We start from the raw sequence: 24,979 nt of genomic DNA on the forward strand, positions 1-24,979 counted from the left end.
GAGTGGTATTTTTGAACGACACCATTAGTTTTAACGTTGCCGGAAGCACGCGTTAAATGCCGCTGTCAGAGATTGACAGCGACCATTAACTAGTTAACAGCCGTGGATGGATCGCGATTCCATCTGCAACTGTTAGAGGCACGTGTCAGCTGATCAAAACAGCTGACATGTGCCGGAAAAGATGTGGGCTTAGGACTGGAACCCTCATTAAAGGGAGGGAATCTGACATTGGTGTACTATTACGCCCAATGTCAGAAAAGGGTTAACGCATCAGCCAACTCCTGGACAGTCTCTGGTACAACGTGGCATTGGTGGATGGAACGAGACATGTCACAGATGTGCTCGATTGGATTCAGGTCTGAGGAACAGACATCAATGCCTTCATCATGCAGGTACTGCTGACTCACTTCAGCCACAAGAGGCCTAGCATTGTCCTGTATCAGAAGGAACCTAGTGCCTAGTGCACCTGCATATGGTCTAACAATGGGTCTGAGGCTCTCATCCCGGTACCTAATGGCAGTCAAGGTACCTCTGGCTAGCTCATGGAGGGCTGTGCGGCCCTCCAAAGGAATGCCTTCCCATTCTATTACTGACCCACTGTCAAACTGGTAATTCTGGAGAATGTTGCAGGCAGGCAGAGCGTTCTCCATGGCGCCTTCAGACTCTGTCACGACTGTCACATGTGCTCAGTGTAAACTTCCTTTCATTTGTGACGAGCACTGGGCACGGATGTCGAATCTGTCAATTTTGCTGTTCTCTGGCAAATGCCAATCGCCCTGCATGGTGTTGGGCTGTAAGAACAACCCCCATCTGTGGACATTGGGCCCTCCTATCATACACATGGAGTCTGTTTCTGACAGTTTGAGCAGACACATGGATATTACTGGCCTGCTGGAGGTCATTTTGCAGGGCTCTGGCGCTGCTCCTCCTCACACAAAGGAGGAGGTAGCGGTCCTGTTGCAGGTTTTTTTCCCTCCTGTGGCCCCCTTCCCATTTCCTGGTGTACTGGCCTGCCTCCTAGTATCTGCTCCATGCTCTGGACACTACGCTGACAGACACAGCTACCCTTCTTGCCACAGCTCGCACTGATTTGCCATCCGGGATGAGCTGCACTACCTGAGCAACTTCTGTTGGTTGTAGACACCGCCTCATGCTACTGTACAGTACCTCTAAGGGTGAGAGCAATGACAAAATGCAAAAGTGACTTTTGACCAAAACAGCCAAAAAGGATGAGAACAGAGAAATGGTCTGTGGTTACCACCTGCAGAACGACTCATTTTATAGGGGTTGTCTTGCTAATTGTCTATTATTTCTATGTGTTTTTTGTTCCATTTGTACAACAGTAGGAGAAATTGATTCACAATCATTGTTGCTTAATAACTGGATAGGTTGATTTCACAGAAGTGTGATTTGACTTTGCGTTACATTGTGTTTAAGTGTTCCCTTTATTTTTTTTGAGCAGTGTATATCCATGCACTCAATACATACAATCTCATATATCACACCCAATCATACTGGTTGTTGCTCCTTTTCTACCAGGAAATTCATATGATTTATATTTGATCAAATGGAGTTAAGCCCCCTGCCGACCTGGGAATTGTATGTCTTCATGTTCTCTGTAGAGGGTCACGATCTAAATCTGTAGAATTTCCACTATGATATGATTGCATAGACTGTACTATTGTATTGAAGTTCTCCATGGATGGGTGGACAGGGACAGAAGCACCATTCACAGTTACTAATGATGACTAGACAGCTCCTGTTACAAAGTTCAAATGTTGTAGATCACCGCTCAGGTTCCCTCACTAATGTTGGAAAATACAGATAAAAGGATATTCAGTGTCCTCCCAGAGATTTCACTGGCTATATCTGCCAGTGGGATGCTGTACTGATCTATCGTTGGACTGATGCAGAGTGAAATTTGGAAATGAGAACAAAGATGAAAGAAAAGGAGCCTGAATTACAAGGGAGTAAGTGCGCCATATCTAAATATTAACAAAAAAAAGAGTAGAAGATCAGGTAGTGGGAGCAGTGATGGACAAAATGAATCTCTGGATTGCTTCTTTAAGGCCAAATTGTAGCCCATAAACTAACAATCTACATAAATGATGCAGAACATCTGAACCACCATGTAGTATTTGGCCCCTAGATGAAAGTGGAGCCCATCAGCTCTTCGTTTTAAGATGCATTAATTGTCTATTAAATGTACATTTATTATTGACTTTATATGCTATTGCTGGAACACTTTTTGATGATGTTGCTGACCCCAGACAAGCTATTCATTCTTGTATCTTGCCATATGTTTGTATGTCCTAAAATGCATTATTAAAATCTTCACCATATTGTGCCTTTGCAGAGTAAGGAGATTGGTCTGCAGCTGCAGGAGGATCTCATGAAAGTGTTAAATGAGCTCTACACGGTAAGTCGTGGGGATTTGCATCATGGTTATTTAACTCCTACTGGGGACTTATGTATCTCTGAAATTAGCCTGAAGAACAATGCCGACTCGCTCCTCTCCCGTGCCTGCCCGATTATTTATTGAGTCCATTTTACACCAGTTGCTGAGATGATTGTGGTTGTGGAGAATTCGGTTTGATCTTGCTCCACTTAATCAGATAAAAGCAGCGCCGAGAAACATCATTAATAATAATCAAGGAATCTTATTCTCTATTAAACAGTGCCTGAGCTTCCAGCACTGACATGTGCATATATTAAACTGCAGTTCTTGGCTAACCGTGCTGGAGAAAGGCTTTCGAATTCCTAGCTGCCATTGTTTCCTATGTGTGGCGATCGTTATGGTGTAGTCTGTTACATTTTTTTGTTGATTTTTTTTTTTTTTTTTTTTTAAACATCAATTATTTAATTATTGTTTAATTATTCAAAAGATGGAATAACAGGATTAGAACATTAACTCCAGACTCGCATGGGAAAAGGTAGTATGGCTGGCATTCGTGTTAGCGCTCATTTGTACCCCATCATAGGGAATGTGTTTGACTATATATTGTCCTGTTTCAGGAAAGTCTGTATTTTTTATACAGTAATCTAATTTATGTAGTTAGTACAGCTGTGTTGTAGTGACACATGATGTAGAGTGGTGACCAAATGACTGACGCAAATGTTGCCTTTTAAAAAGTTTGTTGCTTCAGTGAATTTAGATTTTTAAGTCGGATGTTTGTCTGGTTCCTGAAGTACGATTATAAACAGTTCATAGGTTTTTACACTATTATTGATGCATTGAGTTTATGCAAAGTCTCAATAATTACAGTGTTGAACCTTCTGGGCCGAATCCTGACTGATGATAACCCATTCGTGTCTAATCAGTGTTTGGAGTGTATCAGAATTTCTGTGATTTTGTTTGTCCTACCACTTTTTGAGGATTGACTTCCTGGTTCTCAATAGGATTGAAGTCTGAGGAGTTTCTTGATCACAAACCTAAATTTTCAATGTTTTGTTCACATGTCCATTTAGTTATCACTTGTGTCATGATCTCCATCTTGCTGGGTAAAAAAAGGATTGTTAGTTACTAAATTGCTCATGAATCATTGGGAGACGTTTCTCTTGGTGGATGTTTAGATCCCAGTCTTGATCCATGCTAGTGTTCTTCGGCAATATTGTGAGTGAGCCCACTCCCTTGCATGAAAAGCAACCCCCACACATGAATTGTCTTAGGAGTCTCTACTGTTGGCATGCCACAGGATTCATGGTGATGCTGTCCTTTTCTTCTCCATACAGTTCTTTTTCCAGATGTCCCCAACAGTCTGAAGGGGGTTTCAGTAGAGAAAGTAACTTTACCTTAGTCCAATCCTTGTACGTCTTGCAAAGTTATTTTTGCCGTTGAAGCCCTCTTCAGAATGTTCGGGACATCTGGAAGAATAGCTGAATGAGCTCTCCCATGTATGGGAGAGACTGCCATGATGGCTGTCGGTCAAAGTATCGTTCAGCCAACTAATGTGTATGGGCGAATTTGTGTGCTTGAGTGCCCCACTGTCACCCAATGTAAACTTGGCCACACTCACCTTGGTAACATTTTTGATTTTTATTTACTTTATATATTTTTTTAGGTAATGAAAACCTATCACATGTATAACGCAGATAGCATCTCAGCACAGTGTAAGCTAAAAGAGGCAGAGAAACAAGAGGAGAAGCAAATGAGCCGATCAGTGAGACAGGAAGATCGCCAAACTCCCCGCTCCCCAGACACTGCCACCAGTGTTCGCTTAGATGAAAAACACATTAGACGCAGCTCGGTACGCAAAATTGAAAAAATGAAAGAGAAGGTAAAAATGATCGTTATTTGCTTTGCCAGATTTTTTTGGGCCACTGCAAACACCATTGTCATTCTATATATGTAACCTCTGAGTATTTTTTGCCTTGTTATTCCAGCGTCAAGCCAAATACACAGAGAACAAGGTGAAGGCCATCAAGGCTCGTAATGAGTATGTACTGGCACTGGAAGCCACTAATGCATCGGTCTTCAAATACTACATCCATGACTTGTCTGACCTCATTGATGTAAGTATTACTGGTCTTTCTATACAAGGTAAAGGAAAAAAATTTGATCCCTATTGTATAACAACAGGTATCATTGATTTGAACAACACATGCTGGTATTTTGCATGTTACGTATTTGTTTGGCAAGGTTTAAGTTTATGGGATTTTTTTGTGTGAAAACAAACTGTTGTGTTTGACACCTTACATATCAATGAATAACATACAAGGCATTCTACTAATATCTATAACAATATACACTGAGCCAATGCATAGCTGTAGTATTTCTGTGGAATCCACAATCCCGCTCCAAATTACACCCACAGGTCAATGATTTATGTGTTCGTGTAGGAAAGCGGTTAATCACTTTCTGCTGGTACGGCAATAAAAAGATCACGGTCACTTTGTCCTGAAATATGCAGTAAAACCAAAATGTTAATGATCCTTGCAGTGGCTATGTAATGCATATGCATGGTAATTATGGACATCGTGAAGTACAGGGCATAATGTGAGCGAAATCCAATAGCTTTAGAACCATGACCTTATAAAATTCCTCTGAAGCTAGGAACTTGTTGTTTTGCCAATATCAACTTTCCTCAACAAGGTACATGTCAATCTGAAGGACACAACCAGTTATGTGCGTTGTTCAAACATTCACCATGGACTCAATCACGCCGGTCTTTATATGCGGATGAGTGGAGTGCGAGGCTCCTTATTCATTAGGAGACGCCTGCCTCTTAATAAATCAGGTAAGGGGCAAAGTGGCGTGCACCTCGCTATGATCTTGCTCCAATTGGGAACTGGATTAAGATTTGTGGCAATGCCGCTCGTCATGAATTTAACGGGATAGGGACCTTACACTCCACTCTGTCCACTTTGTTGGAGCTGGGTAAAAATGCCAGAAGTGTGCAAAAATTGCGTAAATCTCGTTTTGCTTAACCCCTTCCCGACCTGTGACAGAGTATGCGTCATGAAAGTCGGCGCCAATCCGACCCATGACGCATATGCTGTTTCATGACTTCAAAGCCCCCCTGCGGGTCGGTTGACCGGGGTCACGGAAAGGTCACCCGACCCGCAGTGACAGGACCCTTTGTGCTTCACCACAGGGGGGGGTGGCTTAGCCCCACCCCCGTGGCTACGATCGCTCTGAATGGCTGTTGAAAGTGAAACAGCCTATTAGAGCGATAGTAATATTTCATCAATGAAATTTGATGAACTATTACAATCCGGCCATGGCCGATGCTGAAATAGCATCGGACATGGCTGGAGTCACTAAGTTAAACACCCCCCCCCCCCCGCCGACTGACGGCGCAGGTCGGCCGCCGCCACCGACTGACGGCGGCGATCGGCTGCCGCTGTCACAATTTGCCCCCCTTCCCTCTGCTCCCCCCCCCCCCACGATACTCACTAACCCCCCCCATGGCCGTCCCGGTGTCCTGCCGTCCCGGTCCATGGGCGCCGCCATCTTGGAAAATGGCGGGCGCATGCGCAGTGCGTCCGCCGGCATTTCCCGGCAGCAGATTCATTTTTTTTTTATTTTGATCACTGTGATAAACTCTCTCAGTGATCAAAATAAAAAAAAAAGTAAATCACCGCCCCCCCCTTATCACCCCCCATAGGGACAAATAATAAAATATTTTTATTTTTCAATTAGGGTTAGAAATAGGGTTAGGGCTAGGGTTAGGGCTAAGATTAGGGTTAGGGATGGGTTAGGGTTGGGATTAGGGTTAAGTTTGTGATTAGGGTTAGAGTTGAGGTTAGGGGTGTGTTGGGGTTAGGGTTGTGGTTAGGGTTGCGGTTAGGGGTGTGTTGGGGTTAGGATTGGAGTTAGAATTGAGGGGTTTCCACTGTTTAGGCATATCAGGGGGTCTCCAAACGCGACATGGCGCCACCATTTATTCCAGCCAATTTTGCGTTCAAAAAGTCGAACAGTGCTGCCTCCATTCCGAACCCCGACGTGTGCCCAAACAGTGGTTTACCCCCACATACGGGGTATCAGTGTACTCGGGAAAAATTGCACAACAACTTTCTGGTCCTAATTTCTCCTGTTACCCTTGGGAAAATTAAAAATTGGGAGCTATATAATAATTTTTGTGGAGAAAAAGTTACTTTTTATTTTCACGGCTCTACGTTATAAACTTCTGTGAAGCCCTTGGGGGTTCAACGTGCTCACCACACATCTAGATTAGTTCCTTGGGTGGTCTAGTTTCCAAAATGGGGTCACTTGTGGGGGGTTTACACTGTTTAGGTACATCAGGGGCTCTGCAAACGTAACATGACGCCCGCAGACCATTCCATCAAGTCGACATTACAAAACGTCACTACTTCCCTTCTGAGCCCCAACGTGTGCCCAAACAGTGGTCGCCCCCCACATATGGGGTACCAGCGTACTCAGAACAAACTGAACAACAACTTTTGGGGTCCAATTTCTCTTATTAGCCTTGTGAAAATAAAAAATAGAGGACTAAATATCATTTTTTGAGGGGAAAAAAAATATTTTTTATTTTCACGGTTCAGCGTTATAAACTTCTGTGAAGCACTTGGGGGTTCAGAGTGCTCACCACACATCTAGATAAGCTCCTTAGGGGGTCTAGTTTCCAAAATGTGGTCATTTGTGGGGGAGCTCCAAAGTTTAGGCACACAGGGGCTCTCCAAACATGACATGGTGTCCGCTAACGATTGGAGCTAATTATCCATTCAAAAAGTCAAATGGCGCTCCTTCCCTTACAGGCCCTGCCGTGCGCCCAAACAGTGGTTTATGACCACTTATGAGGTATCGGTGTACTCAGGAGAAATTGCCCAACAAATTTTAGGATCCAGTTTGTCCTGTTGCCCATGTGAAAATGAAAAAACTGAGGCTAAAAGAACATTTTTGTGAGAAAAAAGTCCTTTTTTTTTTTATGGATCAATTTGTGAACCACCTGGGGGTTCAAATTGCTCATTATGCATCTAAATAAGTTCCTTGGAGGGTCTAGTTTCCAAAATGGGGTCATTTGTGGGGGGAGCTCCAATGTTTAGGCACACAGGGGCTCTCCAAAACGACATGGCAACCGCTAAGTATTCCAGCATATTTTCCATTCAAAAAGTCAAATGGCGTTCTTTCCCTTCTGAGCCCTGCCGTGCGCCCAAACAGTGGTTTATGTACACATATGAGGTATCATTGTACTCAGGAGAAATTGCCCAACAAATTTTAGGATCCATTTTATCCTGTTACCCACGTGAAAATGAAAAAATTGATGCTAAAAGAAAATTTTTGTTGGAAAAATTAAAATGTCCATTTTTTCCTTCCACGTTGCTTTAGTTCCTGTGAAGCACCTGAAGGGTTAATAATCTTCTTGAATGTAGTTTTGAGTAGCTTGAGGGGTGCAGTTTTTAGAATGGTGTCACTGTTGATTATTTTCTGCCATATAGACCCCTCAAAGTGACTTCAAATGTGAGGTGGTCCCTAAAAAAAAAAATGGTTTTGTAAATTTTGTTGTAAAAATGAGAAATCGCTGGTTAACTTTTAACCCTTATAACTTCCTAACAAAATTGTGCTTATGTGAAGTAGACATGTGGGAAATGTTATTTAGTAACTATTTTGTGTCACATACTTCTCTGGTTTAACAGAATAAAAATTCAAAATTTGAAAATTGCGAAATTTTCGCCAAATTTCCGGGGTTTTTTCCACAAATAAACGCAAAAATTATCGTCCTAAATTTACCACTAACATGAAGCCCAATATGTCACGAAAAAACAGTCTCAGAATCGCTAGGATACGTTGAAGCGTTCCTGTGTTATTACCTCATAAAGGGACACTGGTCAGAATTGCAAAAAATGGCCAGGTCATTAAGGTCAAAATAGCCTGGGTCATGAAGGGGTTAAATGTGTGATTTTTTTTTTTTTTTTTTTTTCTCTTCTTTGATTTTTTATTTTCCCCAAAGTTTTTTTTATACCAGAATTCTCGGAAAAAGCCTTTGATGAATCAGGACCCATGACTGTAGCACAACCAGACTCATTGAAGTCAGTGGAATTTATGTGCTATTGATATCTGTAGTACAATGGCACTGACATGGTCAGTCCATTTCTCTGTTACTGAGAAATGAACATTTTAATTGATATACAAATGAGAATGAAGGACTATGGTAGATCTGATGACTCTGTCAATCCAACTCTTATTAGAGCTGGAGTGACAGAGGCTTCAGATCTGTTACAGCCATTTGCACATTAATCCAGTTGTTGATTTCTTTGTAGATAGAGATATTGCTGGACTTGTCTTTGAAAATGCTAAATGCACATATAAATAGTTTGTGGGGTGAAATCCTGCTGACAGAGTTCCTTTAAGTAAAATGGGTGCATGGAGATTAAACGCACGGTTTGGTGTCTTCTGGTTTTAAGAATAACAGATTTTTTTTTTGCACTGAAGCCAACAGTGAAAAATGTCCATTTCTTGTATTCAGGACTCTTTTTAAAGTGAAGATTTGCAAATGGCACATTTATTTTAGAACTGCCTTTAGTAAACATTTCCACCCCTCTTCCAGTTGTACCTTTGTCGATTTCCTTGGAATACTAGAAATATGAGAAACTAATAATTAGAACTGGAGTAATTATTAAGTGTCATGTCTACATTTATTACACCTTTCTAGTGCTGTGACCTGGGCTACCACTCGAGCTTGCACCGTGCTCTGCGTACCTTCCTCTCTGCTGAGTTTAACCTACAACACTCCAAACAAGAGGGACTGGAAGCCTTGGAAAATGCCACCGAAAACCTAGACGCAACATCAGACAAGCAGCGTCTCATGGAGTCCTCCAACAGTGTCTTCTGCCCTCCTGTGAGGTTTGAGTTCCAGCCGCACATGGGAGATACAGTAAGTATCGTTACATTGGCATGCTGTGTATTACATACTACATTTGTTATGTGAAGCTAAAGTAATACACCTATTTCTTGAAGCTTACCTAAAATGCCAGGTTGGTAGCCAAATGCCTTTTTTTTTTTTTTTTTTTTTTTTTTAAAGCCAATGAAACTTACTGTCTGTCCATTTCTGATTCCTTCAGAAAGCAAATGTGAATACCAATGGTTTTACAATGTAAATCCTCAGGGATCCTCAAGGATCGGCAGTGAGGGCGCCATGGTGCGCCACCATATGAATACATACATTTTGAAACATTCTACATACCCTGTTGTTGGGCCACAAGTACATGTTTACACATTGCCTTTTGGCTGTTAGTCAGTGACTAATAGTTTCTCGGTCCCCAGGTCTCTCAGCTGTGTGGGCAGCAACCTCTCCAGGGTGAGCTGGCGCAAAGGTGCCAGCAGCTGCAATGCCGGTTGTCCACGTTACACATAGAAAATGAAGAGGTATGTAATCATTTCTACCTATTTGTACTATTTTTGGGATCGTGCCTAAACACAATATGAATGAGGAGGTTTTCAATCGTATATTTGTATACTCTGAATATAATGAGTAACTTTGCAAATAATTTACTGATCTTGTACTGATCTTCCATCACAGTCTGCTTATCCCATGCTTAGACCGGTCATACAGGTCTGTATGCAAACAATCAGATAGCCAGCACAAATTGGAGAAAACAGAATCGCATTACATGATCATGATTAAAGAAGTTATCCACTACTTGGCCATCTTCTTGTCATACCCCTAGCTTCGCCCCCATAAAATAAATGAAATAAATAATAAAGATTATACTCACCTGCTGTTCCCACGGTGTCAGCAGTCCCTGGGGCTCTCGTGTGGAGTTGTGACACGTGACGCCGGTGCCTAATCAGCGCTGGTGTCACTGTCCCCGTCTTCGTAAAAATCCAACCTGAAGAGGAAGTCGGGGATCAGCTGCACCCTGGACTTCCTCTTCATGATCAATTTGTACGAAGGCGGGGACAGTGACGCCAGTGCTGGATGGGCGCCGGTGTCACAACTCCGCACAAAAGCCCCGGGGAGATCAAGTGCCGACACTGCCGGAGCGGCGCCAACACGGGAGGTGAGTATAAGCTTTATTATTTTATGGAGGCCAAACATTTTGATCCAGAAGGGGTTGTCCTAGTAATGCACAACCCTTTTTAGATGGGTATTGTTGGTTAACGCCTGTAAAAACATGTATTTTGCAATGTACTGTTCATTAAAATTTGCAGCCGTTCTTATGATATTAAAGGGGTTGTCCACTACTTGGACCCATTCTAAAATTCTATATTCCCTCTTGTAAAATATAAATGCCCTATACTCCCCTCATGTTCATCGCTGGTCACCTGATGCTTGTGGGAGTAGCTGCTGGGATCATGTGACAATCAGCGGCCACTATTGAGCTACTGTGCTGTCACTTACTTTGGATGAACCTCGGACATCTGGGGGAGGTGTGAGCAATGTAACCCATTAGCTGCTGCTGATTGGCTGCATAGCAGTGTCATGCAAGAAACATAGCAGTGTCATGCAAGTCTTGGTACACTCGGCAATTACCTCACTGGAACGGCGCCGATGGGGGAGGCGAGTATAGGGTATTTATATTTATCAAGAGGAATATAGTATTTTAGAAGGAGTTGTCAGGAGTAGTGAAAAGGCCTCTTTAAAGGGAACCTGTCACCCCCCCCTGGGCATTTTTAACTAAAAGAGCCACCTTCAGCAGCACTAAGGCTGCATTCTGTGAAGGTGGCTCTTCTGTTTCTGACCCCCATTAACGCCGAAATATTAACTTTTATAAATAGGTCTTCATACCTGTAATGCGTCCTATAGGTATGGTGTGTCCCCCTGAAGCAGCCGCCTCCACGCGGTCCATCATGTCTCTGTAGCATCTGGGCCCCGCCTCCCATCATGCCCCTTGTGCTGCTGTCTGTGCCCTTCCTCCCATAGCCGTCCATCATGCCCCTGCTCTGCAGTGTGTGTGCCCCGCCTCCCATAGCCGTCCATCATGCCCCTGCTCTGCCGTCTGTGCCCCGCCTCCCATAGCCGTCCATCATGCCCCTGCTCTGCCGTCTGTGCCCCGCCTCCTTCTGTCTCCTATGCCGGCGCCTGCTCTGTGAAAACAGTTCTCGGGCATGCGCAGTGCTTGCTGCCCGTGAACTGACATCAGGCGATCACGCCTGCTTGATGTGGAGGCTCCAGATCCTGCCCCGCAGTGTGAATACATCATAACACACACTGTGGGGCAGGATCTGGGGCCTTTTTTTTTTTTTTCTTTTTTTTTTTTGTATACAGCTCATTACCTAGGTGACTGTCAAGCAGCGGTTTTCAAACAAGCACAGTGCTTACAAGATCTTTTCCATTGAGCTTGTAAGCACTGATTTCAAGTCCAGCCAATTCTGCATTGAAAAAGTCAAATGGCGCTCCTTCTGTTCCAAGCCCTGCTCGTGCGCCCAAACAGTGGTTTACCCCCACATATGGGGTATCGGCATATTCAGGAGAAATTGCACAACAAATTTTGTGGTTCATTTTCTCTTTTTACACTTGTGAAAATAATAAAAAATTGGTTCTGAAGTAAAATGTTTGTAAAAAAAAAAAATGTTAAATTAACTTTTTCCTTCCACATTGCTTCAGTTCCTGTGAAGCATGTAAAGGGTTCATGAATGTGGTTTTGCACACCTTGAGGGGTGCAGTTTTTAGAATGGTGTCACTTTTGGGTATTTTCTGTCACACTGACCTCTCAAAGTGACTTCAAATGTGAGGTGGTCAATTAAAAAAAAAAAAAAATGGTTTTGTAAATTTTGTTTTAAAACTGTGAGAAATTGCTGGTCAACTTTTAACCCTTAAATCTTCCTAACAAAAAAAATTTTGGTTCCAAAATTGTGCTGATGTAAAGTAGACATGTGGCAAATGTTATTTATTGAGTATTTTTTGTGACATACCTCTCTGGTTTAAGGGAATAAAAATTAAAAGTTTGAAAATTGCAAAATTTTAAAAATTCTCACCATATTTCCGTTTTTTGTTTTTTTTTATAAATAAACGCAAGTCATATAGAATAAATTTTACCACTAACATGAAGTAAAATATGTCACGAAAAAACAGTCTCAGAATCAGCGGGATCCGTTAAAGCGTTCCAGAGTTATAACCTCATAAATTGACAGTGGTGATAATTGTAAAAATTGGCCTGGTCATTAAGCTGCAAATTGGCTGTGTCACTAAGGGGTTAAGAACGGAGGCAGAGTTTAATAATCAGTAAGTTGCAAAAGTGCTTGTTTTTAGGAGGAGTATCCAAGAGCACTCACCTATCAAGAAGGGAGTAACCCTCCAAGCGATTATATGGCCGTGTCTGTCAGCAGGGCTCTAGTGGTAACCTGCACTCTGTGACTGCAGCTCTAAGCTATATGTTGGTCTGTAATTCTAGATCAGTACAAGATAAAGAAAGCAAAATATTTGTAAAGTATTTTTAAAGTTACTGGACTAGATTTTCTCTATGTGCAAACTGTCAAATGTTGTTCACAGGTGAACCTGGGCTTTAAAGGCAGCATTAATAGGAGAGCTTCGTGCGGGAGCAGGACTGCAGCTAGAACAAACTTTTGTTTTTTTCTTATTATCCAGGTTGTTAAAACCTCTCTGAGATGGAATGTTGTTATCCACAGTCCGTTACTGATTAATCAAACCTGTCAGGTGGAGTAAATAATACCGTCCCGTTGTCATGTGGAGGGCATTGGCTTAAAGAGCACACGTCCGCTATTCTCACGTCTTTGTAAATACTTGCACTTCACGTGAAATAAAATGACAGATGAGTGGTGTTATTCCCCTTGTTAACAGGGCCGGCCCGAGAGATTACGGCGCCCTAGATGAAACTATTTTGTTGCGCCCCTACTATTCTTGGCAGTAGATGAAAACTTGGGATATAAATTTAGGAGCAAAATAAACCACAACAACAATGATTAATTAACTCTCTCCTAACTCTTTAATCTTCTGAGAAGTTGTATAGGACAAATATATACAAAGTAATCAATAACACAAAACAAAAACGACCATAGGTAATTAAAATTTTTGTTTCCTTGCCTTTTTTTTTTGAAAAGGATGACACTAAGTCACCGAGATTAATTTGTTTAGCAACTTCAGATTCTATCGAAATTGTTGCCAACCCAACCAACCTCTCTTGCGTCATATTTGCCCTTAAATATGTACACTTTTCTTTCCATCCCTAAAACTTTTTGCCTTTTGAAAAGATTTTTTATAATTTTTTCCATTTTTTCTCTGGCGCCCCATTTGGGTCGGCGTCCTAGGCGGCCGCCTAGTTCGCCTATACGTTCGGGCCGGCCCTGCTTGTTAACGATCGGCTCCGACGGTGACGGATTGTTTAGGGATAACGTCGGAAATGGTAAAAGCCTAATTGTCAATTTCTTCTATTCATGTACAGGAGGAATAACAGAGGAACGGCATAACACAAATCTGCCCCAGATTTGTGCAATAATTTAATTGGCAATACTATAATTCAACCCCTACCTCACCCAGAAACAGATTTATTTCCAGTGATGATGGATGCGGTATCTTGTAAGCAAAGTCGAATTTGACTTTGCTCAGATTCATTAGGATTTCCCAGTAATAGAAGCCACAAGTACTAAATGCCATGTTTTTGACATGTGGCAGCAACATGGGCAGTAAATCGCACAAACAGATTTCTGAATTCTTTCTTGGAACACTTTAAAACTTGTACAAAGCATGTCGCAAATGCCCTATGTCCTAATGTAACTAATCTTCCAATCTAATGAAGCCGCCCAATTCACCAGCGTCTTATTCTAGAATAGGAAGAGATGAGAAGAGTGACCTATTCGACCTTTTTTACACATTTTTTTCCAGAACTCATTATTTAATGAGGAGTCCAGTGGGCGGTCTCATTCAATGATTGAGAGCCTCTCCTGTATTGGATGCCTTGAAACATAGCTGTCACTCAGTGATTAGGACCGCCGATTGGACTCTTATGCATAGACTAGTCAGGGATTTTAATGAATACAGGTTACACTTGTTATTTTCCCTCCACAAAATGTCGTATTAACCTGCTTAGCGCCTCCTTTTCTGTAATACTCTGAGTGCAGGTCAAACTGCATTTTTAATGTGACAAGTTTCCTTGAATCTAAGTGGAGGTGTTATCCGACTTCTTTCCCCACAGAGTGCGTCTGAGGTTGTTCCCCTCTTTTGAGGTCCACACAGTCATTTCTCCATTCCTTCTTCCTGTGATTGTCAGTTGTGTATCGTCCTCCTGGCCTACCTCACCAGTTCCTGGATCACCGTGCAATCTGGCTTCTTCACTTTCTATCCAGTAATATTTCAACTGTCATCATAGGGAACATAACACTGGTGATATATCCTGATTGATAATGCAGTCTCGCCATGTTCCGCTCAGCTTCTATTTCTAACCTTTGTAGGCTTCTCAGAGCTCACTACCTCTTCTGCACATGTAGACGAAAACACACTGGACCTGGTCTTCCTCCAACCATGCTTAGTGTACGAGTTAGTAAGCTTTCTCTTCTACTCTCTGACCACAATCTTCTTTCCTTCTCAGTGTAAGGTTTGTCACCAGTCACAGGTCACCACTTGATATCAGACATACTGAAATCTTCATTCCACTAATACCCAGCAACTTATGAAGAATTTGCAGTCATTGTCGTGTCCAATCTCCTCCTGTCCTGCCTTAAGCTCCTTGATTATCCTGAACAAGTGTTCTTAGTAATGCGTATTCACAATAATCTTGCAGTGTAAAGCACAACGCACCATAGGGAGAGGGGCGCGCTGCCCACGGGGAGAGGGGCGCGCTGCCCGCGAGGCGCGGGGAGAGACCCGCACTGAAGGATCACATGTATTGTGCTTGATGTGGTGATTCAGTCTTGTATACAGGGAAGCATACTACTAGTTATGTACATATAAGCAAAACCAAAGGAAAAAACAATGTGTGTATATACCCCAATGCAAATAAATAAGTAAAAAAGCAAGTGCATTAAATAACATGGGGTACTTGGTAAACACTGTTTTGATCAAAAAAGTATAAAGCTGTCCCACCACGGCAAGGTGTACCCATTTGTGACAGTAACTACACTAACGGTTAAAACCTACCTAGTGTGAATAGTGGCAGAGTGTCTGGGTCCCAAACGGACACCCAGCTTCAGAGGGACTATAAGAGAACTACACAGCTCAGTAGAAAGGAGGCCACACCCTATTTGTGCTGAATACAAAAATGCTGAAGAAAGAACAAAAAAACTGAACTGTAGTTATGTACAGATGTCTAACTTTAGGGTTTCAAGATTGCAGATTTACATTCTTATGTATTTATTTTCCTGCAAGGTTAAAAAGACAATGGAAGCTACATTACAGACCATTCAAGAAATGGTGAGCGTGGAGGACTTTGATGTATCCGACTGTTTCCAGTATAGTAATTCAATGGAATCTGTGAAGTCCACAGTGTCAGAGACCTACATGAGCAAGCCAAGCATAGCTAAACGCCGTGCCAATCAGCAGGAGACTGAGCAATTCTACTTTACTGTAAGGAAAATGGGCTTATTAATTTATTAGATGATCAATGAATCTGAATACAATGTGAAAAACCTGCAAAAAGTTTTAAATGAACCCTTTAGTTGCCGGGAGTATTGGGTGTTTCCTCTCAAACATATATATACATTCACGTGTGTGTGTGTGTGTGTGTGTGCATGTGTATCAACAATCACGAAGCATCTTTCATTTCACCAGAGCTGTTTAAAAGAAGCTGAGCTGTGATTGGTTGCTATGAGCAATAGTTTTCTCACTCCACGACAACACCTCAGCAGACACTGCCATGGTGGGAGACATCTAGCATTCCCAGGAACATAAGCTCCCAGCCATTGTCTGCCCCCAGAAAGGAGCAGAGAGCACATGACAGAAATAAATCCCCCCCCTCCTTCCCATATACCCATCACACATCCTCCATTCCATAGGCACATCTTCCCTCTTAAAGGGATCATTGGTATGGAAGTCAGGGCAAATCCATCTAGCGCTTTGGTTTTAACCCCAGGCCTCTCTTAAAGGGATCCCCGGTATGGAAGTTAGGATGTGGGATATTAGGGGTAGTAGTCCAATGGCTCTGGCTGACGGGATGATGTGGGATATTGGGGGAAGTAGTCCAGTGGCTCTGACGGGATGATGTGGGATATTAGGGGTAGTAGTCCGGTGGCTTAGGTTGACGGGATGATGTGGGATATTAGGGGTAGTAGTCCGATGGCTTTGGCTGACGGGATGATGTGGAATATTAGGGGAAGTAGTCGGGTGGCTCTGACGGGATAATGTGGGATATTGGGGTTAGTAGTCTGGTGGCTCTGACAGGATGATGTGGAATATTAGGGGTAGTAGTCCGGTGGCTCTGACGGGATGATGTGGGTTATTAGGGGTAGTAGTGCGGTGGCTCTGACAGGATGATGTGGGATATTAGTGGTAGTTGTCCGGTGGCTCTGGCTGACAGGGTGATGTGGGATATTAGGGGTAGTAGTCCGGTGGCTGTGACGGGATGATGTGGGATGTTAGGGGTAGTAGTCCGGTGGCTCTGGCTGACGGGGTGATGTGGGATATTAGGGGTACTAGTCCGGTGGCTTAGGCTGACGGGATGATGTGAGATATTAGGGGTAGTAGTCCGGCGGCTGTGACGGGATGATGTGGGATGTTAGGGGTAGTAGTCCGGTGGCTCTGGCTGACGGGGTGATGTGGGATATTAGGGGTAGTAGTCCGGTTGCTTAGGCTGACGGGATGATGTGAGTTATTAGGGGTAGTAGTCCGGCGGCTGTGACGGGATGATGTGGGATGTTAGGGGTAGTAGTCCGGTGGCTCTGGCTGACAGGACGATGTGGGATATTACAGTGAATGTGGCTATGCGGAGTGGGCGGGGCAATACACTCAGCTTTATATATATATATAGTAAGGTAGCGCTTGTCTTTAAGGTAGGGGATACTCGCTTTGCAGCCAAATAATCAGATCCTGAAAAATAAAATGCAAAGAGAGGCTCAATGAGTGTACCTGTATTAAGTTGCTTCCCTAACTAAATCAATAAGGTGCTCACGTTACAGGGTTGTGCCACCCTTGCACAACCACGGTGTGAACGTAAATGGTAGTAGGGGAGCGTATCCTCGCAGCCCAGAAGGGTACTGCACGTGGCTGTCAGCAACCTCCGCTCTCCTGGTCAATCCATCTCACACTGGCTTCCGGTCGTGGTGTTGAGACCGATCCCAGCCGTAAGTGTACACCAGGGGTCCCGGAGCTTCCAAGCACCGTCCAGCAAACTCAGGTTCTCCCACAAACAACTGCCCTCCAAGCTGCTCCTGCCGCTAATCCTCAGGGAGGAAAAGACAATGTGAAGCAAAAAAAAAAAAAAAAGCGGTCTGTAGGAGCGCTAAAGGAGAGGCAGAAAGCAGAAAAAAAGGGTAAAAACAAGTTTTAATCTTCCTCCAATACCCACAACGCGTGGAAAGTGGAAGACGGCTGTGACCGTAGAAACGCTCCTACAGACCGCTTTTTTTTTTTTTTTTTTGCTTCAAATAATCAGATCCGGCACGGGTTTTCCATAAAACAATAACAGTCCATGCATTTTATTCAGGCATCATAAAACCACAGCAATAGAAAGTTCATATCAAACATCATAGCATCCATGACAGAGCTCCACTCTGTTAACCCTGTAGTCATACAGGTTATGCAATGTCCAATACGCAGGCTCTGTAGCCTCACAGTTATCTCACCCCGTCAGGGTTACCTCATGGCTGCTTCATACTTCAGACGTTCATTCCCTCCCCTGGGAACTCTCAGATACGTGCAGCCATTATACACACAGGCACTCAGGAAGGTAGACCCATCCTCCAGCGAGACCTTTCAAACGGACCAACCGGGTCCAAGCATTCACTCATGTGACCTACCCTGGCCACCTTATATGGTCCGTAGCCACGCCCACCAGATCACATGGCTATGACCTCATCACAGGTCCTACAAGCACTCACACATACACTTTACTATGGGGTTCTAGACACCGCCCCTAGGTGGGTTTTTAGGTAGCTGCCGTCTCACCAGCTACCCGGAAAGCTCTCCCTGACACAGTGTAACGAAAATTCAGCAGTACCTCTGCTGATCAACACACATATTCAAGCTTCCATCCCAAGGCCACCTACCTTGGGATACATAACGATCATTCAGCATCCTGCCACTCATTCTCTCTCCTGGGTCACCCAGACAGCGCCCCCTAGAGGACACGGTGGTCACTACACCACAATATATATATATATATATATATATATATATATATATATATATATATATATATATATATATATATATATATATATATATATATATATATTGGTTATTTTTAAATTTTTGTGGACATTCAAAAACTGAAAAGTGGGGCTTGCAATATTATTCGGCCCCTTTAACTTAATACTTTGTTGTGGCACCTTTTGCTGCGATTACAGCTGCAAGTCGCTTGGGGTATGTCTCTATCAGTTTTCTACATCGAGAGACTGAAATTCTTGCCCATTCTTGCTTGGCAAACAGCTCGAGCTCAGTGAAGTTTGATGGAGATCGTTTGTGAACAGCAGTTTTCTGCTCGTTTCACAGATTCTCGTTTGGATTCAGGTCTGGACTTTGACTTGGCCATTCTAACACCTGGATACGTTTATTTGTGAACCATTCCATTGTAGATTTTACTTTGTTTGGGATCATTGTCTTGTTGGAAGACAAATCTCCATCCCAGTCTCAGGTCTTTTGCAGACTCCAACAGGTTTTCTTGAAGAATGGTCCTGTATTTGGCTGCATCCATTTTCCCATCAATTTTAACCATCTTCCCTGTCTCTGCTGAAGAAAAGCAGGCCCAAACCATGATGCTGCCACCACCATGTTTGACAGTGTGTTCAGGGTGATGAGCTGTGTTGCCTTAACGCCAAACATATCGTTTGGCATTGTTGCCAAAAAGTTCGATTTTGGTTTCAACTGACCAGAGCACCTTCTTCCACATGTTTGGTGTGTCTCCAAGGTGGCTTGTTGCAAACTTTAAACGACACTTTTATGAATATCTTTGAGAAATGGCTTTCTTCTTGCCACTCTTCCATAAAGACCAGATTTGTGCAGTGTACGACTGATTGTTGTCCTATGCACAGACTGTCCCACCTCAGCTGTAGATCTCTGCAGTTCATCCAGAGTGATCATGGGCCTCATGGCTACATCTCTGATCAGTCTTCTTGTTTGAGATGAAAGTTTAGAGAGACGGCCGGGTCTTGGTAGATTTGCAGTGGTATGATACTCCTTCCATTTCAATAAGATCGCTTGCACAGTGCTCCTTGGGATGTTTAAAGTTTTGGAAATAATTTTGTATCCAAATCCGGCTTTAAGCTTCTCCACAACAGTATCACGGACCTGCCTGTTGTGTTCCTTGGTCTTCATGATGCTCTCTGTGCTTCAAACAGAACCCTGAGACTATCACAGAGCAGGTGCATTTATACGGAGACTTGATTACACACAGGTGGATTATATTTAACATCATTGGTCATTTAAGACAACATTGGATCATTCAGAGATCCACAATGAACTTCTGGAGTGAGTTTGCTGCACTGAAAGTAAAGGGGCTGAATAATATTGCATGCCCCACATTTTAATTTTTGACTTTCCACAAAAATTAAAAATAACCCATAAATTTCGTTCAACTTTACAATTGTGTCCCACTTGTTGTTGATTCTTCACCAAAAATTTACATTTGGTATCTTTGTTTGAAGCATGATATGTGGGAAAAGATTGAAAATTTCCAGGGGGCCGAATACTTTGGCAAGGCACTGTATATCTTTACTATCCACACTGTATTGTTCTTCATAGCTCTTTACACTCATGGGCACACACAATTTTTTGTCAAAGAAATAGTTCTTTGTAAACAAAAATGCCTGTTTGTCGCTAAATGGTGGAGCTATATTAATATAAATAGTGGCGATATTATTTATGTAAACATACTATGACGTATTAAAGGGGTAGTCGTGTCTCTATAGAAATGTTTGCAATTACTATGTGACTGCAGATTGCTGAATTGTGACAGTGTGTAATGTGCGCACTGTCACGATTCCCCTGTATTAGTGTGAGTGAGCGATCACGGGACAGCAGCTATGTGATTTACTTAGTTGAAGTTGCGTGCTGACTACATTCTCTTCTGCATCTCTCAATGTACTATTGAAACAAATGCAGAAGTAGTCAGCATTATGATACCAGTAAACATTTCACATGTCAGACAACATTTCAGTCACAAAGACAACAAGGTGTGATTAGATGTGTAAGTACGCGTATTCTCAACCCTTTCTGATTGAGGTAAAGGAGGGTGAAAGCATGAGGAAAGGGTCATGTATCTCATCTATAGAGTCATTAAAAGAATGTACAGTGGAAGCGATGACCATAACAGGTTATAATGCTTCTTCCTACTCTCATTTGCAGCTCTCACTCCTACACAGATACAGAACCAGGAAGCAAACATTTTCTCCTATTCATTCAATTTCATTGTGAAGGTCAATTTGAAAGCTAAGGTTTAGGAGTTAATGATTACTAAAAAGATATGTTTTTTTTAGTATTTTAAAGTCAAGCTGTATTGCGTACAGTGGGTACAAGAAAGTATTCTGACCCCTTTACATTTTTCACTCTGTTTTGTTGCATTCATTTGGTAAATTCAAAAAAGTTCTTTTTTTTTTCTCATTAATGTACACTCTGCAAGCCATCTTGACTGCAAAAATTTCTACATTTCTGTTTTTTTTTTGTCAAATTTGTTAAAAAAAGAAAAACTGAAATATCACATGGTCATAAGTATTCAGACCCTTTGCTCAGTATTGAGTAGAAGCACCCTTTTGAGCTAGTACAGCCATGAGTCTTCTTGGGAATGATGCATCAAGTTTTTCACACCTTGATTCGGGGATCATCTGCCATTCTTCCTTGCAGATCCTCTCCAGTTCCGTCAGGTTGGATGGTGAACAGCTATTTTCAGGTCTCTCCAGAGATGCTCAATTGGGTCTAGATCAGGCCTCTCACTGAGCCAGTCAAGAATGGTCACAGAGTTGTTCTGAAGCCACTTCTTTGTTATTTTAGCTGTGTGCTTAGAGTCATTGTCTTGTTGGAAGGTGAACCTTCGGCCAAGTCTGAGGTCCAGAGCACTCTGGAAGAGGTTTTTAACCAGGACATCTCTGTACTTGGCCGCATTCATGTTTCCTTCAATTGCAACCAATCGTCCTGTCCCTGCAGCTGAAAAACACCCCCCATAACATGATGCTGCCACCACCATGTTTCACTGTTGGGATTGCATTAGGCAGGTGATGAGCAGTGCCTGGTTTTCTTTACACATACCGCTTAGAATTATCACCAAAAAAGTTCTATCTTCGTCTCATCAGACCAAGAGAATCTTATTTCTCATAGTCTGGGAGTCCTTCATGTGTTTTTTAGCAAACTCTATGTGGGCTTTAATATGTCTGGCACTGAGGAGAGGTTTCCGTCGGGCCATTCTGCCATAAAGGCCCGACTGGTGGAGGGCTGCAGTGATAGATGACTTTGTGGAACTTTCTCTCATCTCCCTTACTGCATCTGTGGAGCTCAGCCACAGTGATCTTGGGGTTCTTCTTTACCTCTCTCACCAAGGCTCTTCTCCCACAATTGCTCAGTTTGACTGCACTGCCAGGTCTAGGAAGACTTCTGGTGGTCCCAAACTTATTCCATTTAAAGAATATGGAGGCCACTGTGCTCTTTGGAACCTTGAGTACAGCAGAAATTCTTTAGTAACCTTGGCCAGATCTGTGCCTTGCCACAATTCTGTCTCTGAGCTCCTTGGCCGATTCCTTTGACCTCATGATTCTCATTTGGTCTGACATTTGCTTTGAGGTCTTATATAGACGGGTGTGTGCCTTCACAAATTAAGTCCTGTCAGTTTAACTTAAACAGCTGGACTCCAATGAAGGAGTAGAACCATATCAAGGAGGATCACAAGGAAATGCACAGCATGTGACCTAAATATGAGTGTCTGAGCAAAGGGTCTGAATTCTTATGACCATGTGATATTTCAGTTTTTCTTTTTTAGTACATTTAGTACAAAAATTTCTACATTTCTGTTTTTTTTTCAGTCAAGATGGGGTGCAGAGTGTACATTAATGAGAAAAAAAGAACCTTTTTGATTTTACCAAATGGCTGCAATGAAACAACAAAGAGTGAAAAAATTTAAAGGGGTTGAATACTTTCCATACCCACTGTACATCATCAATGGTGAAATAGTTTAATGTAGAGGACAGGAATGTTTCCTGGTGTGGTGGTAAATGTTGGTACTTACTCTAAATCTGAACTTTAATATATGTTATCAGGGTAAAAAAGGCATTAATTGGCTATCTTATAGATGTCTTAGCCGCCAGGCCTTTGTCAGATTCATTTTAGTGCTGGATAAGTGAGAACACTTTTCATTTTGAAGGTGAAAGTGTTTTTTCCTATTCCCTTATCAAATTAGTCTCTGCCCTTCCCCTCCAGCAGGGAGTCTATTTAAAGAGTCTGCCATACTTTCTTTAAAGGACTTCTGCCGTTATCTCCTCATTTTCTCACCTACTATTTACCCCCCCCCAAATAAAAAAAAACGAATGTGTTGCCTTAAGAGCAGTCCATGTGAGTATATCAAAGCTTTGAAAATTAATTAGAAATTTCTGGGACAAGTGTAATAGCTGTGGGCTGCACTGAGGATCTGATTGGAAGTTGCTGATGAATTATTGCTTCTTTGTTCTCTGTAGAAGATGAAGGAATTCCTGGAGGGACGAAATTTGATTACAAAACTGAAAGCCAAGCATGACATGCTACAGAAGACCCTGGGAGAGTGTGAGTGTGGCAGAAGCAATTTCTTATGTTCATCTGGGAATTAGGTCCACCTCCCCACCCATCAGTCACATTGACAAGGTCAATGGTAATCTATAGTGACAATCTCTGGGTGTCACCTAGTCCGTGATTAATAAAAGGTTTGTCAGAGTCCACCTCGAAATTGGTGTCTGGAATTTCCAATGAACTAGTTTATCTTCTCTGCCTCTACCTATACTTCTGACTTTGTGTCCTGTAGCTTACAATACTTGACAATTTCCAGTTTTTTAGGACCTTGTTAATGCGACTTGTGGTTACACAGTTGGATGAGGGGCCTATTAAGGGTTAATAATTTTACCTCTTTAGAGGCCCAATTTAGACACAAGCTGGGAAGCAGCATGGCTAAATATTTTAGGGTCTTGCGCACTTGATGAGATCCTAAATATTTGAAAAATGGTTGTCTTGGGTTATTTATGACATCATTACCCAGATCTGACTCAAAATCCATCCCTTTGCATAGTTCTTTCAATGAGACATAATGAATAATGATGCGCTTTGTAAAGTTCTGTAGTAAATATAGGTTTTTTACATTATTTTGTTTTGTCAGGTCAACGTACAGACTGCTCCCTCGCCAGGTCAGTGCTTATATATGTAAATGGAATTTCTTAGTATAGATGGCCATATTAAATTGCCTAATATCTTAGAACATGTTATTTGTCTTTCAGTGGTCGAAGAATGTCTACTCTACGGAAGCAGGTGAGGTCACGTATGGTATGGATCTATGGCCTCCCATCCATTAAAGGAGTTATTACAAAAAAGTAAATATGTGTGTTAGGCTGTGTACCCACGTAGCGTTTTTTTAAGCGTTTTTGATGCGGTTTTCGGGGTCAAACTGCATCAAAAACACTTAAAAGAAGCATCCCATTCATTTAAATGCATTTTGGCCTTTTTGTGCCAATGGATGCGTTTTTTACCGCTAAGGAAACGCTTAGCGGTAAAAAAAAAAGTAGCATGTTCATTAATTTCCGCTTAGGTTCACGTTTTTGGCTATTTCCTATAGTCCAATAGACGCGCGGAAAAAAACGCATCAAAACCGCGCGTTTTTGCCAAAATAAAGCGCAAAAATCGTGGCAAAATGCGTGGGAAAAAACGCACGTTTTCTGGGAAGGAGAACCCATTTCCTGAGCGTTTAAAAAAACGCTACGTGGGCACATAGCCTTAATGTTGCATCGTTTGTGTTGGAGTTGGGAACCATAGATTTTTTCCCATTTTTACAAAGCCTGCCTATAGTGTTATGGTTCATTGTCTGGGATTTTTAGTGGTTTCATGTTTTTGTTTTGTTTCCCCCCCCCTTCATTTCTAAAGAGAGAGTTTCAGCTATTTGCTGCACTGCTACCTTTTAAATGTGAGCCCAACCTAATAGCCCTCACTCCCATTAGACTAATGTCAGCTAAACCGACCATTTTTTGGTATGATCAACCAACAGTCTCTGTTCGAGTCCTCCCAGTTGTCTGACTCGTCCTCCTCTGACAAATGATGTTAATAAAGAGAAGGATGCTGTGTATTAGATTTCCATGGCCAATTTTTTTTTCTCACTGGAGAGAAGTCTGGCAGTGTCTCTTTCATAAAGCACAGGAACTTTAAGCTAAGGGTTCTTGTGTTGGGGGGACTCGAGCTATACTGAACGATTGTTTGGCTGGCAGCATTTTAACTTTTATGGTAGCTTTAGAGGGATTGTCCACAGTGAAGACGGT

The 24,979-nt window shown here is 42.4% G+C and overlaps 1 protein-coding gene across 4 annotated transcripts in view; it reads left to right on the forward strand.

The window, feature by feature from the left end:
* The window catches only part of SRGAP2 (SLIT-ROBO Rho GTPase activating protein 2), a 157,341-nt gene that overhangs the window by 97,923 nt on the left and 34,439 nt on the right, over positions 1–24,979 (forward strand). For 2 of the 4 annotated variants that reach the window (XM_073587243.1, XM_073587242.1), the window contains exons 5-14: positions 2,357–2,419; positions 4,062–4,277; positions 4,384–4,512; positions 9,114–9,335; positions 9,725–9,826; positions 12,894–13,058; positions 15,723–15,920; positions 23,165–23,249; positions 23,833–23,860; positions 23,951–23,981. In XM_073587243.1, the coding sequence (XP_073443344.1) occupies positions 2,357–2,419; positions 4,062–4,277; positions 4,384–4,512; positions 9,114–9,335; positions 9,725–9,826; positions 12,894–13,058; positions 15,723–15,920; positions 23,165–23,249; positions 23,833–23,860; positions 23,951–23,981 (1,239 nt within the window). The remainder of the gene's footprint in view (positions 1–2,356; positions 2,420–4,061; positions 4,278–4,383; positions 4,513–9,113; positions 9,336–9,724; positions 9,827–12,893; positions 13,059–15,722; positions 15,921–23,164; positions 23,250–23,832; positions 23,861–23,950; positions 23,982–24,979) is intronic. The other 2 variants (XM_073587244.1, XM_073587245.1) reach the window with 2 other exon arrangements.

The sequence above is a fragment of the Dendrobates tinctorius genome, unplaced genomic scaffold (assembly GCF_039654945.1).
Source record: "Dendrobates tinctorius isolate UK_male_01 unplaced genomic scaffold, ASM3965494v1 ptg000098l, whole genome shotgun sequence".
In the NCBI taxonomy this organism is placed as follows: Eukaryota; Metazoa; Chordata; class Amphibia; order Anura; family Dendrobatidae; genus Dendrobates; species Dendrobates tinctorius.